Here is a 19,134-nt window from a genome sequence, read left to right on the forward strand (position 1 = left end):
GTGTACTAAACTGAGCTTGAACTAAATGTTAGAAAGTGTAGTATCACTTTCCTTAGACAGCCCCTTCCATAATCATACTGTATAGACAACCCATTACAGTAAACTATCAAGCAACCAGGGAAAAAAATCAAATACAGTACACTGTTCATGTGTTGCACTTTCTCCCCCCCCCCCCCCGAAACATACCTTACATTTTTAGAGTTTTAAAAAGAATAAATTCCCTCTCTCCCCAACCGAAGAACAAGTCAAACCAAAATAAATAGTATAGGGTACAGTGTTATTCAAGCCTGTTAATAGTAACTCTCAAGCAACCAGAAACTACAGTTACACAGCATCTATCAATCCCCACAGGTGCCATTTAACCAAGAGTTTACTGTACCACAAAACAAATATCTAGTCAGGGGTTTGGGGACCTGTTGTAGGAGCTGCTTCTGTTTTGACCATCATGTGATGGCACTTGTCAGCAAACACTTTTATTTAGCCTAGCTAATTGCCAGGAGAGTATCATTATGTAATCAGTGTCTTGTACCTGGCATTGTGATTATAGGTTCATAGGTAAGTAATAGGCTATCTGCCCGAGGGCATTTAATAAGCCTAGCCAGAATGTGTTGGCTTTCGCCGCCCCCTTAGATTAGTTCTCTGTGCCTCTGTCCAGCAGAGCCATTAGTTCCCTGTGACTCTGTCCGACAGAGCCACTGCAGTGATTCCCCGGGTTATATTTGCTGTTTCCCATCCACTAGTCAAGTTTTGTCTTGAAGAGTGTTAATGAGGGGCACTGCCTAATGTAGATTGGAATCCTGTTCCAAAGCATGGGGAGTCTCTGGGACAGGAATCTATCCCTGCAGCACGTCCGATTTATCGTTGTGGTGAGGTTTATATCCCTAGAGCGTGTGGCTCTTGGGGATTTGTTTTTTTTTTTTTTTAGGAGGAGCATGTCCATCAATTCTGGGTTGGACATGGCCTTGTATATCAGGCAGAGATCACCTCTGAGTAAGCGGTATGCAACCGAGTACAGCTGGAGTTTCTTCAGTCAGGCTGCATATGGTATCTGTTTGAGGCCAGTAATCCTTTTGGTGAGGGACTTCTGTGGTCTTTCCATCTGTTGCAGGTGTCTTGTAAGATACATCCCAAGTGGGTGTTGTACTCTATAATGGGTCTGATGAGTGAGGAGTAGAGGAGCACAATAGCCTCTTTTGTTCTAGATGTGAACCCTTTTGTGATTAGGTGGGCCACATAGAAGGATTTTCTAACCACCTTGGCAATATGATTATCAAAGGAGGGATTATTATCTACTTGGGTCCCCAGATCCCTTATTACATTTTCTGTATTTAGGGGACTACCACGTATGTGGTAGTTTGCTGGTACTTTGTTTTTTCCAAAGGGGATGACTATGCACTTTTTGGAATTTAGCTTGAGGCCATGATTTTGACACCAGGTATCTATCTCAGTGAGACCCTTCTGGAGGATGTCTGTATCATCCGGAGAGTCAGTTATGGCCCCAAGTTTGCAGTCATCTGTGAACCTGGTCAGCCATAGTCCTCCTGTGCTTGCATGTACCTCTGAGAAATATGTACCAAACAGGAGGGGTCCCAGGACTGAGCCCTGTAACCGGGTTAGTCATACCTGGAGCCTGCAACTCTCACCATGTGGGTTCTATCCGTGAGCCATTTGGCAACCCATCTCGTGACATAGGGGTTTATGTTCAGGCTGGTGAGCTTGTCTATAATACCAGAATGGGGAATGGTGTCAGAAGCCTTTGCGAGGTCCAGGTAGGCTGTGTGGACCTCCTTTCCCTCGTCTAAGGCCTTGGTAACTGTCTCAAAGAAGTCCACCAGGTTTAGGAGGCATGATCTGCCCTTAACAAAGCCAAACTAGGTAGGGTCCAATGTTTGGAGGTGCCCAATGTCTCTTTTAATGAGTTCCATGATGATGCGCTCCATAGCCTTGCAGACCAGGCTAGTCAGGCTTCTAGGGCAATAGTTCCCGGGGTCCGCTGTGGCTCCACCTTTGTGGAGCGGGATAACTGTAGCTGTGCGCCACTCTATGGGGTACATAACCTGTAGAGAGGCTGAGTTTGAACAGTGTGTTTAGGTGAGGGGTTAGTTCATTTTGGAGCTCATGTAAGACACAGCCTGGGACACCATCCGGTCCCATTGACGCTGTTCATAGGTAGATAGTAGGCTATCTACCCGAAAGCATTTATAAGCCTAGCCAGAATGTGTTGGCTTTCACCACCCCCTTAGATTACATCCCTGTGCCTCTGTCCAGCAGAGCCACTGAAGTGATCCCAGAGGTAAACTTTCTGTTTCCCATCCACTTGTCAAGGTTTCTTTTGAAGTGTTAGCGAGGAGCTCTGCCTAATGTAGATTGGGATCTTGTTCCAAAGCATGGGAAGTCTCTGGGACAGGAATCTATCCCTCCAGCACATCCTATTTATTGTTGTGGTGAGGTTTACATCCCTAGAGCGTGTGGCTCGAGGGGATAAGGTTTTCTTTAGGTGGAGCATGTCCATCAATTCTGGGTTGGACATGGCCTTGTATGTCAGGCAGAGATCACCTCTGAGTAGGCAGTATGCAACCAAGTACATCTGTAATTTCTTCAGTCGAGCTGCATAGGGCATCTGTTTGAGGCCAGTGGTCCTCTTGGTGAGGTACTTCTGTGGTCTTTCCAGCTGTTGCAGGTGTCTTGTAAGGTACATCCCAAATGGGGCGTTGTTCATAGGTTGGTACTAGGCTATCAGCCCTAGGGCTTATACAAGCCTAGCCATAACAATTCCCTGGTTATTTCTTCCCACACTGTTTACTTCCCAGGACTCCTGTATTTTTGGCTTTGGATAGGGCTGTTTTAACCTGTGAGTCATTGATTGTCAAGGCTCTACATTCTTCCTGTATGGTTATGGGCCCTTTAGGGGGTGAAGTTTGCACTAAACGTGTCTGCCAGAATGTTGGCAATATCAGTAAGTTCAGTGTATTTTGTGCCATTCTCCACTAACTCAGAGCAGATCTGAGAGTTTCCACTTAGGTTCTTGACATAGTTAAAGAACACTTTGTGGTTATCTTTGGAAATTTTTTCCTTTGAAGCTAGCCTTAGATGATTTTATTAGGGATAATAGTTTCTTGCTGATACTGATCAGGGATGTCTTTCCTTCTTGAGATTTTACTCTTTTCTGTACTAGTTTCCTCCTTCTATTGTATAGCTTGTTTATGGCAGGGGTCCACCAGACTGGTTTCCTTTTCTTGGAGGAGTGAGTCTTGGTTTTACTTGGGATAGCACAATCCATGCATTTTTGCAGGTGATCATAGAGTGCCTTCATGAGGGATTCAGCAGCTTGGACAGCATTGTCCTTTAGCATGGTGGCTGTGAACCTTTCCACCTCGGTCTTAAGTGACGTGAAGTTTGCTTTTGAAACGTTTTTCTAGGTTTCCTTGATTGGTTGTGGGGGCGGAATGTGGATATCCAGAGTGATTAGTCTATGGTCTGATCTAACCTGCGAGGGGTTGACCTCCGGTGTAGAACACCAGTCGCCCATGTTGGTGATGACCAGGTCCAATATGTTGTCACCTCTGGTGGGGGTGTTGACCAGTTGATCCAGGGCATTCGAGATTATAAATTCTAGGAAACGTTGGGCAAGGGAGTTAGTACTTGAGTAGTTCTCCCAGTTAATGTTTAGGTAATTGAAATCACCCAATATTAGGGTGTTTGGTAGAACCTTCATATTTTCCAGTGTCTCCAGAAACACAGAATGGGGGTCCTGGGTCATGGTGGGTGATCTGTAGCAAGCTACAATTTGAATTGCAGTTTTGCCCATTGTTAGTTGCACATGGATGATCTCTGAGGCATTGTGCTGTGCCACTAACTTGGAGGAGTGGGTATCCTTGATGAATATGGATACAGCCCCGCCTTTTGTGTTTCGGCCCGGGTTCTGTGGCCGAAAAGTATGGTATGAGTTATAGCCTGGTAGTGCTGGGGTGCTCTCTGGATCCTTAAACCAGGTTTCTGTTACTGCACATATATCGATGTTCTCCATACTGAGGAGTGCCTCGAGTGCATGCATTTTGAGGTTTAGACTTCTGGCGTTGATTAGCATTACTCTCAGTTTTTGGTTACTTGTGCTATTTACGGTGGTGGGTTTGTCTTTTGAGCCTTGCCTAAAAAATGCACTATGGGGGCGGCAAAAGCCTTGGCCAGTATTCAAAAGCCTAAGGGTGACAGGTGCAAGCCCATCTTTTGCGAAGCAATGTGGCTTGTCGAGCATGTCATCCCAGGTAGACAGATACTGGATCCCCTTTGAATGACACCAGAAACTTAGCCAATTGTTGAACTTGATCATTTTTTCTTTATACTGTGGCCACCATTCTTGATGAGGGCAAGATGCTACTCAGGGTCAGGGTCATACTGGCCTGGGCTACATGATGAGAGAGCTCTTCCATGTCCCTTTTTATGTAGTCCAGGGAGGTACATCTCAGGTCATTCACACCAACACGGACAATGACAAAGTCGTATTTGCACTTGTTCTGGAGTGACCTGAGTGCTTGTGTTATGTGGTGGATCCTGGCACCCAACAGGCAGCTAACTGTAACCTTCTCCTTGTCCAGCCTAGTTAGTGGGACATCAGTGTGCCTGACTATAGAGTCGCCTATTACTAGTGTGTTTAGTATGTTATTTTGCCTTAAGGGCTGTGATTGCGTGGCACACTGATTATGTGAAGTATGTGTTTCATGGTTTGTGATGGAGTGTGGAGGTTGCTTGGATGTCTGCTTTGGAGGTCTCTGTTGCTTTTGCAGATTTTTATTCAGAGCTTCCAAGTATGTTTTTGTGTATTTATGTGTGTTATTTGCCGGTGCTGGTTTCATAAATCTATGTGAGACTGGTGGTGTGATGCAAGTAATTCCCTACTCCTCTTGACTGCCTGGTCCAGTCTTGGGTTGAGAGAGCTTTGCCTCCAGTTTGGCTGTATAATTGCATCTCTCGCATACATTATTGTTTGGTGGTAGGAGGAGAGAGTTGTCTGTGTACATACAGTACAAAAGAAATGTAGTATAATCCAATACAATAAAAATTACATTAGAAATACTATACAAAGAAAGTTGAAAGAACAAACTGCTACAAGATGCTGCAAATATATTACTACACATCTAGACGATTCTATACAGTTAAAACATTACAGACAGTAATAGTCACTCTCACCATACTATGACGTAGACAGTGTCCATAAAAGTAGTACATAGGTAGTGCATTGCGTGACATTGACTGTAATAGTACAGTCAAATAGAATGTTAGTTTCAGTTAGGAAAACAGCAGCCAGAAAGTTAGTGATGCATATAGATAGTGAGAGAGACTTAAGAAGAACAGAAGCAATAAAGCCTGAGCAGTAGCTTAAGGATATGGTATAGAAGCAGAGAATTAGAGAGGATCTTGCAGTCTGTGAGGGATTGAAATGTGATAGAAGAGGCAGACCTGAGCATTAGGCAGGCTTTATGTAGGAGCAGAGCCATGTATTTTTGAGATTATTTTTTTAGGCCAATTATCACGTAAAACTCCCACTTTGGGATTCATTTTGCTAAACATATCAATCAGACAAAAAGATCACAGGCCTAAAGTCCTTGAGCTACCAAGAAAAGCTTGGAGCTCTGTTCCTTTCATTCATTGTCCTAATAGACTTTTTCAGGAAAGATCTCTGTCTTTCTTACCAAACCATTAGAGATCCAGTTGTTCTAGACCTTTGAGAGGTTGAGTGCACATGTATCTTTTGACCACACCTTAACCAGCCTCCCAAGCATTGCCTGGTTAAGTGACTTGCTAAGGTTTACACAGTAGGCAGCTGAGGGCTGTGGGAATCAAACTCTATAACACACAAATTACAGCTCACACACTTCACCTTCTGTGACAACTGCTAAACAATATAAACCATTCAGATTTGTAAGCCATCAGACTTGGCCCCTCAAGCATTCAAGTCCGTCCAGAATAACAAATTGCAAATGTGCACTGATGGATGACTTGACAACTTTTTGTTGTCTCCTTAGATAAAGCAGAGCTTTATCTTTATGTCTTTGCAAGAAGCCATAATTGCGGAAATTGACTCAGAAAAGATCACCAAATGTTAGAACTGGGAATATTCACAGAAAGCATTAGAAAATGCCTTTCAGCAGATTTTCAAAGCAGATATCCCAGTCTGTATAATGATAACCTGATTTCCAAATACTCAGGTCTTAGTTTTATCATTAGATAACACTGAACTTGTTTGCGTCCACATCCACTTGAAAACTCCTTCTTTAATGTAATTTGATTTGTCAAACTCATGGAATGCTCACATAATAACACACTCAAGAGGATTGTATTGGTTAATGAGTTCTGCTCTGTGTAACTCTTTCGTTCTTGTATGCCTTTCCTTGTGCTAATTTTTTAAAAAAGTACCTTTTCCCTCTCATTGTCTGCTTTGAAGTCATTATCTAGCTAGCTGTTGGATAAAGTAGAGTATTTTACACTCTGGCAAGCTCTTTTCTGTGTTTTTACATCAAGAGGACAGGATTTTCCATCTAGTTGCACTGGGTGGCAGCTTGGTCTTTACAGGTTGGGAAACACACTAGAGATTCCTGCATGTGGTTGTTTTATTGGCAAGAAAACTGATTAGTTTACCTTGTTTATAGTGTCTTTATAAATTCTGCACAATTGAGTGACTCTTGGCTAATTTCTACAAAGCGAAGAATTTGAATAATCACACTTTTATAAGCTGCTTAAAGTACACTGCTGTTATCTTGAATTGGATATTGTCTTTCCTTAATGTTAAGTTTGTTTGTAGTAGCATTTCACTCAGGACACACTTACTGTGCTAGCTCCTCCACAAGAGGACTGTCATTATTCATCTAGTAGCAGTAGGTGTTTGCCTGGTCTGTCTGAATTGGGAAGCACACAAAAGGTGTGTAGGTGTAGTTGTTTTATTGGCCAGCTCTCCTCACATTGGACAGTGCTGACATCTGTGGAGTTATTGAAACATGATTGAAAACCCTGGAAAGCACTTCTGCAGTGCATGGCGATAAAGCCTTTCACATGTTTAGACCGCCCACTGAACATGAGAGAAAAAGGCAGAGGTGTATCTATCTACATAAAGCATTAGCTCACCTCAAGGCTGGTCAAGCAATATGACATGCTTGAGCTACTCCATGTCCAACTAACCATTGAAAAATCCATTACCATATCCTTGCTAGCTACAGGTCCCCCCATTATGAAACAGGAAACCCATACATCATACCTGAAGTTACTAGAATCACTCCCCATCCAGCCCAGTGCCATACTCATGGGTGATTTTAACTACCCCTCCATTAATTGGGAGGTATACATGACCACTAACATGCAGGCCCAAAGATTTCTTCACGTTGTAAATCCAAATGCCCTGGAGCAGCTAATCTGCATTCCCACTAGGGGAATAAATATCCTAGATCTGGTACTCACAAATATGGGAGAGTGATGCACTCCCTTGGTGTTACGTCTTTATTGGTAAGATCAGATCCCACAGTGGTTTCCCTTAAAATAAAGGTAAAGCTAGTCAGCCCATCTTACCCTAAAACTTTTAAGAACCTCTCTAAGGTAAATTACCCCCTAGTAACAGATGGCATAGCTAGTTTCCAAGCTCCCCCAAATCCAGAAAACACAAACTTATGTAGAGGTGTAGCCAAAAGCCCTGTACGATCATATAAACAACTGCATTGAAACAACAGTACCAGACCAAAATAAACCCAAGTTAAACCACAAAAACAAGCCACCCTAGTGAACCCTTCTGGTATTACTAGGTTGTACAACAAAAGAAAGGATATCCTGTCAAAGTAAGAGAGAATGTACACGACAGAGAAAAAAAACCCTCGTTAGTCTAAACAAGGGAATTAAGGAACTAGTCAGGTCTGTGAGAGCAAACGGAGGGAGAGAATGTACACGACGGAGAAAAAAGCCCATCGTTAGTCTAAACAAGGGAATTAAGGAACTAGTCAGGTCTGTGAGAGCAAACTGAGGGAGAGAATGTACACGACAGAGAAAAAAGCCCCTCATTAGTCTAAACAAGGGAATTAAGGAACTAGTCAGGTCTGTGAGAGCAAACTGAGGGAGAGAATGTACACGACGGAGAAAAAAGCCCATCGTTAGTCTAAACAAGGGAATTAAGGAACTAGTCAGGTCTGTGAGAGCAAACTGAGGGAGAGAATGTACACGACAGAGAAAAAAGCCCCTCGTTAGTCTAAACAAGGGAATTAAGGAACTAGTCAGGTCTGTGAGAGCAAACTGAGGGAGAGAATGTACACGACAGAGAAAAAAGCCCCTCATTAGTCTAAACAAGGGAATTAAGGAACTAGTCAGGTCTGTGAGAGCAAACTGAGGGAGAGAATGTACACGACGGAGAAAAAAGCCCCTCGTTAGTCTAAACAAGGGAATTAAGGAACTAGTCAGGTCTGTGAGAGCAAACTGAGGGAGAGAATGTACACGACGGAGAAAAAAGCCCCTCATTAGTCTAAACAAGGGAATTAAGGAACTAGTCAGATCTGTGAGAGCAAACTGAGGGAGAGAATGTACACGACGGAGAAAAAAGCCCCTCATTAGTCTAAACAAGGGAATTAAGGAACTAGTCAGGTCTGTGAGAGCAAACTGAGGGAGAGAATGTACACGACGGAGAAAAAAGCCCCTCGTTAGTCTAAACAAGGGAATTAAGGAACTAGTCAGGTCTGTGAGAGCAAACTGAGGGAGAGAATGTACACGACAGAGAAAAAAGCCCCTCATTAGTCTAAACAAGGGAATTAAGGAACTAGTCAGGTCTGTGAGAGCAAACTGAGGGAGAGAATGTACACGACGGAGAAAAAAACCCCTCGTTAGTCTAAACAAGGGAATTAAGGAACTAGTCAGGTCTGTGAGAGCAAACTGAGGGAGAGAATGTACACGACAGAGAAAAAACCCCCTCGTTAGTCTAAACAAGGGAATTAAGGAACTAGTCAGGTTTGTGAGAGCAAACTGAGGGAGAGAATGTACACGACGGAGAAAAAAGCCCCTCATTAGTCTAAACAAGGGAATTAAGGAACTAGTCAGGTCTGTGAGAGCAAACTGAGGGAGAGAATGTACACGACAGAGAAAAAAGCCCCTCGTTAGTCTAAACAAGGGAATTAAGGAACTAGTCAGGTCTGTGAGAGCAAACTGAGGGAGAGAATGTACACGACAGAGAAAAAAGCCCCTCATTATTCTAAACAAGGGAATTAAGGAACTAGTCAGGTCTGTGAGAGCAAACTGAGGGAGAGAATGTACACGACGGAGAAAAAAGCCCCTCGTTAGTCTAAACAAGGGAATTAAGGAACTAGTCAGGTCTGTGAGAGCAAACTGAGGGAGAGAATGTACACGACAGAGAAAAAAGCCCCTCATTATTCTAAACAAGGGAATTAAGGAACTAGTCAGGTCTGTGAGAGCAAACTGAGGGAGAGAATGTACACGACGGAGAAAAAGCCCCTCGTTAGTCTAAACAAGGGAATTAAGGAACTAGTCAGGTCTGTGAGAGCAAACTGAGGGAGAGAATGTACACGACAGAGAAAAAAGCCCCTCATTAGTCTAAACAAGGGAATTAAGGAACTAGTCAGATCTGTGAGAGCAAACTGAGGGAGAGAATGTACACGACGGAGAAAAAAGCCCCTCGTTAGTCTAAACAAGGGAATTAAGGAACTAGTCAGGTCTGTGAGAGCAAACTGAGGGAGAGAATGTACACGACGGAGAAAAAAGCCCCTCGTTACTCTAAACAAGGGAATTAAGGAACTAGTCAGGTCTGTGAGAGCAAACTGAGGGAGAGAATGTACACGACAGAGAAAAAAGCCCCTCATTAGTCTAAACAAGGGAATTAAGGAACTAGTCAGGTCTGTGAGAGCAAACTGAGGGAGGGAATGTACACGACGGAGAAAAAAGCCCCTCGTTAGTCTAAACAAGGGAATTAAGGAACTAGTCAGGTCTGTGAGAGCAAACTGAGGTAAAAATAGTCTCCAACACTAAGGCAACACCCACCAACGTGAGGAATTAATTGTAGATGGCATCAACTGTACTTGGCCAGAAAATATAGCAAGTCTGCTGGCCAGCAGATTCAGCTCTGATTTCACCTCCTCATCACCCCCAGTTCTCCCACAAGAAATAACCCGTACCACCAATTTTCAAAGAATGTGTTGCCACTGCACCCTTCTAGAGCTAAAACATGGCTTCAATGGGGCTTGACAGTACATCAGATTGTCTCTTAAACAGCTTAAAGCAGGACTTTTCAGGCCTATTAGGATCTCTCTCTAACCACAGCCTCCAGACTGCCTTTGCCCAGATAGAATGGAGGACCGCAACAGTCATCCCTTTATATAAAGGGGGGACCATCTACTACCCCAGGAAATTACAAACCCATAAGTTTGACTGGTCTTATGTAAGGCCATGGAAAGAATAGTCCTGGACCTGATAAATTATGACACCTGCAAACACTGGTCCCGACTCAGTTCGAATTTGTCAAAGGTAAGTCATGCCAACTGAATCTGGTAGATTTCTTTTAGAAAGTCTCTAAGGCCATGGATGAGGGTAAAATAGTACAGTACCTCCTGCCTTGACCTGGCCAAGGCATTTGTCACAATACCCCACTCTGGTATTATAAATAAACTCACAAAACTGGGCATAAATCCCTGTATCAGCAGATAGAGAGCCAGTTTACTCACAGCGAGGACATATGTGGTTAAAGTGGGTGAATCCAGATTCAGAAGAGGCCAGTTACTAGTGGTGTGTGCCACAAGGCTCCGTGCTGGGACCACTCCTGTTTCTGAAGTCAAGGCTAAGAAGGCCTCTGAATGACAAAGTTTGCCAGTGACTGCAAGCTGAGGTCAATCATTTGATCCCCCAACAATGTAGATATCCTTCAGGAGGGTCTGTCAGACAAGTGATTGGTGACAGAACCATGGCTTAAAACTAATGCAAAAAGATGCATTATCATACCCTTTGGGAAGTCAAATACTCTTGCAAATTACAACATCAATAGCACACCCCTAAGAGTAGAATCAGAGGTGAGAGATTTAGGTACACAGCCTGAACTTTGACCGCCATGTGTCCACAGTGGCAAGGAAGACCTCCTATGTGGTACAATTTATAAGTAAAGGTATGGCATCCAGATCCAAGGAAGTTATAGTCCCGCTTTACTCAACCCTCATTAGACCAGTAATCGAGTACAATGTGCCATTTGTCATGTACTTGACTAGGCATTTACAGCAGCTGGAGTGACCTCAAAGGTTCTTCACAAAGCAAATACAGGGTGTAAACATATCCTCTGTACATAAACTAAAAGCTCTATCCCTTTACTCTGTCTCCTACTGATTTATTAAGGGGTGACCTATGCCTCACCTACAAGGTACTCACTAATCCAGCCCAGTTGGAGTGGTTACACATCCACAAAGTCAAGCATTGAGGGTCACCTGATCTAGGGATCTAAACTTAGTCAGCGACTCAAACAAAACATGCTGGAGAGACAGATATGCGTCTGAGATCACCCCTTCTTTGGAACAGGCTTTATATTAATGTTGAGCAGAGCTCTTCTGTGGCCCTCTTCAAACGCAGTTTGAATCAATGGATGAGGACTTGCAAATTCATACCAAGGGTAGCACGTATGTCCCTTATGGATGGGGGCAGTTTGTAAGATACTGAAGGCATAGGCACAAACCCACACTATCCTCTTGCTGCTGGAGGGCCATATATTGGGTAAAATCTGGGTATATTGGTTAGGCTTGTTAGAGCCGTTAAGCCATTAGCCTGGTAATCTCCTATGAAAAGCAATCCCTAAAATCCTTGCGTCCACACAGTGCTGTAAGCTTAAAGTGGGCATCTTAGGCCTTTATTAATTTAAGCAGCAATAACTGGAGGAAAAACTAGCTACATGCAGTCAGTGAAACATTTTCTGTAGTAATGCAAAGTTTATTTTTGTGAAGAGGAAGGGATACAGTGATGGTAAGTGCTAGACCTGCTGCTTAGAAATCTTATGCTTCACGGGGGGGGGGGGTCTTTGTGTCGTATACTGATACTTGTCCTAGCGTCTCATTGTCCACCCAGTTCCCATTCTTGGATGACTGTTTACAAGCTAGTTGCATCTTCAAACCCAGATTTACTGTACTTGTCCAGCTATTTAAGTAACCTCTAAACTACTTGATAGTTTCTTGGGTGGTTGATTTGTTTGTGAAACTCCTTGTGTTAACACATGTTGCTTTGAGTCCTTTATATGTGTTTGCTCTAGGCTTCTCTTCCCTCAAAGTTACTGTAAACTGCAGTTTAACAACTTGCTGTCCGTCTATCCTTATTACTTCGTATGTACATATGAACCCACATTCACAGTGACACGCCAGTTAGCACTGCTCCCTCACAGGGCTTGATTTTCCTCTTCAGTTTTCATCTGCACCCCCCCCCCCCGCATTTGCTTGGGTCATTACCTGGTACTTCAGTTTCCTTTCCACTCTAAGGATGTGCCATTGGTGAGCTGGTGATGTCCTGAAGTGCTTGTAGATCATGTGTGTATGTGAGACTGTATGTGAATACACGTGCTGTGGTGAAATGACAGTCCATTGTGTACCCACATCATCTTCAGCTTATCTTTGCATGTGTGTGTGATTGTGGATTAAAATACAAAATCATCAAAACACAGCTGAGCAAACAAAAACCCCAGATTGCAAAAGGAAAACAGTTTCCTTTTGCAATCTGTGAGCTAAAAGCCTATCACTACATTCAGACCAATTTGCCTGAGTAGTAATAAGGTTGTGGAACAGGTTTTTGTAAGGTAGGATTTAAGATTGGGGTTAGGGTCACCACATATTAGTAACATGATGGGTGAAGCCTCCCTGCCCACCCTTACTAATGCATGCTAAACCTAACACTGTTTCTGCCCCTAACCTCCAGCCTTGCACCATACCTTAAACTACCACGAGATAAGACACTCTTGACATGTACCACTAAAACCACTACACATGCACAGTACTGTTTATCCTCTAGTTCTTTCATAAATCCTACTCCAAAACACTTGCATGTACTTACATGTGTGTTAACAGAAAGTAAAACACACCACAAACACCACCCCACATTCACAGTACTAAATTTACCCCCTTGTTATACCTTAGTCTGCGAACAGACACGCGCACATTTCAAACCTACAGTATCAAAACTTTCGAGATATCCAGCACATTTTAAAATCTGAATCAAAAACACAACACTTTTTCCCCAACTGAAGTTCTGCCTTTGCTACCCTCTCTAGCATGCAACTAGTTGCACTTCCTCTTCACTAAACGTCCTTTACTGCACTTTGTTGACCAAATGTTTAGTCAGTAGAATGACAGTGATTCATGCCTGTGCATGTGTGTGTGTATTTTTTATAAACACTTTTTTTTTAAAGTTCAGAAACTGGCCTTACTTTTTCCCAGCTCCATGCTTTACTGAAAGTAATAGTTTATTGCATTAATTCAGTGAAGTCCGATCTGAATTCATTTTTTTGTAAAGTTTTATTGTTTGACTTTTCTGTTGAAGAAACAAAGTACAGATAAGAAATCCTGCCCTAGCTCTTCTGCATACATATCAGGGCAAAATATATTTCTGGAAGTTCCCCTTTTACACAAGTTATTTATAATTTTTTTGTTCTAGACTGTGGATGAGCGTCCTGTTTATACCGAAGAGGAACTGCGCCGGTATGAGCAGGAACTGAACAGGCAGGAGGCAGAACTAAATAACCGTGCGGAACAGCTGCGCAAGGACCATGAGGAGCTACAGCAGAGACAGCTGGAACTTGATACCCAGAAAAAGGAATACCAACAGGTGCGGCCATTATGATGATGATGAAGGCAATACTGCCTTGTGGTCTTATAGTTTGCTGAATAAGACTTCAGTAATAGAGGAGGCACAGACATCTGACCATCTATTTATCCTTGTATGTTTTTATTTCCCCTTTTAAAGTGACAATTCAGGTTTACTATAAGTTAACTTGATTTTGAACTCTATTCAGTGAATTCATTAAGCTGTCCACAGACATGTTTGACTTGCTACCTTTTTCTATTTTAATGCAAATTTGGAACACAATTCTACACATCCACATATTGCCACATTGGGCATCAGACATGTTCATAGGGTCATAGTGACACCCCGTTTAAGTTCCACATACAGTTTCACAAAATATGCACTTAAGACTGAGCAACTGCTATGTATCCTGATGACGTGACTGCATTCTTGAGCCACATCCTAGCTTCATGGAAGTATGAAAGAAGCCATTACATCTTAAAATTCTATTTCCATTATTGTATTAGGAAATGTACTTGCATTTTAAAACTTTTACTCTCATTGGTCTAAGTTATTCACATAACTGTGCATGAATTAGTTTAACATTCTTGCATTGCTTAACTGCTGCTCTTTTATTTTTTTTTTATTGTCAATTGCTTGCTTGTTAGAATTTTATGAAGCATGGAAATATGTTTGAATAATTGCACAAAAAAGTTGTTTCATTCCTTATTCATTTCTGGCATTTTTGTTCATATTACAGTGGTATTGTTTGTTTTGCTGTATAGTTAACTATTGCATAATGGATGAATTCTCCAGGCTGTCCCCAAAAGTCTTTAATTTGTGTTTCAATGGGGTAGTTCTTGTTCACCAAAAAACAGAAAGTAAGGTGAACATTTAACTCCAAAACAAAGGGAAAACACAAAGCCTTCTTTAGTTACGTCAGAAACCTCCATGATAAAGCCCAAGTTTTTCCGAATTAGTACTTAACGGTATCACTTAAACTGATCCTGTTGACTTTGCCAACCTGCTAGCAGATAGGTTCAGCACAGACTTCACCCCCGTCCCCCACAAAGGCCCATTCGACATCCCTGATACTTGTCCCACACCCGTAGATCACGTGTTAAATGCTCTATCCAAGGCAAAGTACGTAACTTCCATGACCTAATAGTATCCCAGGCTGTATTCTGCACCATCTCCAGCAAGAACTAGCTTTGCCATTGAGCACCCTATTCAACCACAGTTAATTTCAGGCTTCATCTCAGCAGAGTAGAGAACTGCCATTGTCAACCCTTTTCACAAAGGTGTTGGTAATACTGACCCTGGAAACTATTGCCTCATTAGCTTGACAAGTCTAATCTATAAAGCCATGGAGCATATTATTGTGGATTTCATAAACAAGGGCATAGGCAATCTCCAAGCACTTGACCCCACCCAGTTCGGATTTGTCAAGGGCAGATCTTTCCTGTTGAACCTGATTGACTTCTTTGAGACTGTCACCAAGGCACTGGATGAGCAAAAGTCACTACACACAGCTTACCTCGACTTGGCCAAAGCCTTTGACACAATTCCGCACTCGAGCATCATCGAAAAGCTGACGTAACTTGGCGTAAATCCCAGTCTTATCAGGTGGGTGGCCAGCTGGCTCCCCAATAGGACCCACAAGCTCAAAATAGGCACTTCCACCCCCAACAGCAGACCTGTCACTAATGGTGTTCCCCAGGGATCTGCCCTGGGACCCCTGCTGTTTGACATCTTCTCAGAGGTCCAGGCAAAGTAAGGCATGTGGCTGACCAACCAAGTTTGTGGACAACTGTAAGTTGAGTGCTGTCATGGGTCTCACAGCAACAAATGACTGGTGTCAGTCATAGCCTTAAGTTAAACACAAAAAAATGTATTATCATACCATTTGGCAAAAAGCATGGCCCCTTCGTATTACCACATCAATAGCAACCCCCTAAGCACACAACCTATGCTGAGAGATCTGGGTACTCGGGTTGACAACAATCTCTCATTCGACCATCATGTGGTGACAGCGATCAAAAAAGCCCTTTACTTGGTTCATCTAGTAAGTAAAGGGATTGCATTCAGAAAAAGGTTGTTACCTTGAGTATAACGCCCTGTTTGGGATGTACCTCTCCAAACACCTGCACCAACTGGAAGGGCCACAGAAATACCTCACAAAGGGAATCCATGGCTTCCAACACCTGTCCTATGTGGACAAGCTCAAATCACTATCACTCTACTCTGTGTCGTACAGATTGCTCAGAGGTGATCTGTGTGTTGCACACAAGGCAGTTTCGAACCTTGCCCTACTAGAGATGCTCCATATCCGTAAGTCTAACTCCTCATGCATTACCTGCTTTAAAAGCCTGAATCTAATGTGCAACATCAACAACAACAACCTACAGGACAGACAGGTGTGTCTCCCAGAGGCTGCCCCGCCTCTGGAATAGACTTCCCATACACATCAGAGTACCTCGCTGACCCTCTTCAAGCGCAGCCTTGATTAGTGGATGGGAAACTACAAAATTTGTCCCAGGGGTTCCACTTGTGTCTCTCATTCACAGGAGTGACAGATGCTGAGGTTTCTTTTTTGGGGGATAAACTGTTGCCTAGGCTTGTAACGTCCTCCAGGCCATTAGCTTAGTAACCTCCTATGATCCTATGAATTAAATAGCCAGTGAATGTGATTAATGTAGATTTGCTTTCCAATGTGGTTCTGATTTATTAATTGGAAGTAGTATGTTCTACGTTGCAGAGGTACAGCTCATAAATAGCCTTTTCCATTGTTTTATCTGCTTGCCTCAGTAGCTGTTAGATTAACCACTCTTTGCTTGTTCCATTAGCCCATACCCCCCTGATCCCCGCAAAAGGCAAAATCAGTGTTGTGCATTCACTTTTCCTAGGATCAGAACCACACCAGTTTGATGGGTTTTTTTTTTGGGGGGGGGACTACTTTAAAGGGCTTAATACCACCTGAAGATGTCCATTGCCACCCTGAGGGTTCACTGTACAATGGATGATATGGGCTTGTTGCTTCTCCATGCGGTGGTCTGCAGTGGGACTAAGCACATGGGCATGATAACCAACCATTAGTTGGTATATGAATGTTAGACTGTAAATATTTATGTATTTATTGCTATTTATTTATTTATTGGGTAAGTTTACTGGGTAAGTGGACTGGTCTGTTTGAACCTTTCAGCCACGGCCTGAGCTAAAAGAGCAGAAAATACATCAGTTTTTCAAGCAACAATATTGGATACAGAATGAGTATATAATCAAATTCAGAACATAATAAAACTGAATACAGGTAGAGTAACATTAAAAATCCAATCAGAGTGCATTGAAAAAAAAGACAATCCAAAATGCAAGCTGAGATGTGCATAAAATACAATGCAATCTTACATATAATACATAAAGTTTTATATACATGTGAAATAAGATCATTGCTGCATAAAGGCTTTGTCCTCTTCCAGTACTGCTTGTATATTGGGTCTGATAACTACTTGTCTATATAGTTTAGTTGTGCATAGTTTTGTATATTGGTTGATACAGTAGAAATGTCGCTCCTTGATTCTGCCACAATAACTCGTGGAGAAATGTCAGTGCCTACCTTCAGGGAACACCAGAAAAGAGCAGAGGGGGATTATGCAGATTTCTCTGGTCTACCTTCTAACGAACAACCAGAAGTGGGGATGGCAACATCATAGACTAGAGGCTGTAGTAACCAGTACACCCTTGTATACGTGCGTATGAGTGCAGGTAAAAGTGTCAACTGGGAAAATTATCTAAACCACTTTTATCGACTACTGTCAGTCAAACACAGCACTCACCAAAAACTCACTGTAATGAAAATTTACCGATCAAAAACAGAAACACAAAAGTTCTTCTTTTTCTGATCAGTGATTCAGACTAACAAAAAATAGAGTAGCTCTAGGTGAGCTTTGCCTGAATAGTGGTACTGTTTGGGAAAGGATTTCTCTTAAGTAACATGAAGAGTTGGGGTTGAGGCAAGGGCAGTGTTAGGGTTAGCAGACCCAAGTAAGCTGTGTGTATGTGTGTGTGGGGGGGGGGGGTCTGTCTTACTCGTGGCTACTATAACCCTACCCCCTACTTCAACCCCAGCTTTGCAGTTATCTTAAGAAAAAAAACTTTCTTTAACAGTACCACTAATTAAGGCATTCAGGCACAGAACACGTACACTAAAACTAACCCATTAGCCTAACCCCTACGCATGTGTGTACACACACACGCACACACACACACACACCCTTACCTTTTACAGCAACACAGACGTTCGAGTTACAGAAACTTTTTCAAAAAGTACCCGCAGATAACATAGTCAACAAAATGAATGTTCAGTGTCAATTGTGACAGTATATCTATGACTGTGATACATATATGCACGAGTCTCGCAATAATGATCCTGTTTATATGTCAGTTTTGAGTTTATCTCTGAACATTCTGGTAAGTTTCCAGATAGAAAAGTTGTTTCTTTGCCTGTGGGTTCTTCCTAAATGAATCAAGCGGTAAATATTGGGATTTCCTGTAAAAAGAGAAATCCAGGTCCTGAGTAACAGTTTAGGTGCCAAAGGAGAGACCTGCAATGCTAGAGGCTTGCTGTCCTCCATTAGCCTGAGGGCTGGGATTTCTGTTTGCCTTGGAGTCCCTACCCCAGTTGAGACCACAGTGTTTTATGTGTACTTATCAACTTCTTTGCTCAAGAGTTCATAACAAAACCAAAAATAATTGAGGGGACAAAAGACCAAAATTAGAGAGAGTTTTTTTAAACATTACTCTAATTCACTTAGTTGATTGAACAGCATGTTTTGCATCAGTAGGCATTTTCTGAGCAGTAAAAAGCATGAAACATTATCTTGCATTATTGACTGAATGTAATCTTCAATGGTTTATTTTAATTTTTTTTTAATTTATTGACTGGGAACGTCCAACTGGGTGAAGCCCCTTTTCAGCAGTGGCCCAGGAAGAAAAGCTTCCCTACATTGTAATATATGCATTTTAAATTACAATGTACAGAAAAGATGATTACCAATTATGCAGAACTAGTAAGATTTAAATCCTTCCAAAAGATACGTTCGACGTGAGGTAAGGTTTTATAAGTAAATAACAATGATTATAAGTAAGAAGAAGAAAGACGAATGAATTTAGAAGTGAGGAGAAGAAGAAATAAGTATTCCTAGCTGATAATTACAGAGATAAGGAATCGCAGATAGGTAGCCAAAATCAAACATTTTACAAGATCCAGTGTGAAAATATACGAGGAAAAGTCAAGGACCATTGAGACACATTTCATAGCAGGCTCATAAAATGTGGCGGTGCCGACAGACATTTGCACTG

General features: G+C 42.3%; 1 protein-coding gene across 2 annotated transcripts in view; it reads left to right on the forward strand.

Annotated features, from left to right (window-relative positions):
• The window catches only part of LOC122791611 (nucleobindin-2-like), a 917,099-nt gene that overhangs the window by 808,585 nt on the left and 89,380 nt on the right, over positions 1-19,134 (forward strand). For both annotated transcript variants that reach the window (XM_044059400.1, XM_044059401.1), the window contains exon 11: positions 13,648-13,818. In XM_044059400.1, the coding sequence (XP_043915335.1) occupies positions 13,648-13,818 (171 nt within the window). The remainder of the gene's footprint in view (positions 1-13,647; positions 13,819-19,134) is intronic.

This window comes from Protopterus annectens, chromosome 17.part0 (genome assembly GCF_019279795.1).
Source record: "Protopterus annectens isolate FY-2018-M chromosome 17.part0, PAN1.0, whole genome shotgun sequence".
Classification (NCBI taxonomy): Eukaryota; Metazoa; Chordata; order Ceratodontiformes; family Protopteridae; genus Protopterus; species Protopterus annectens.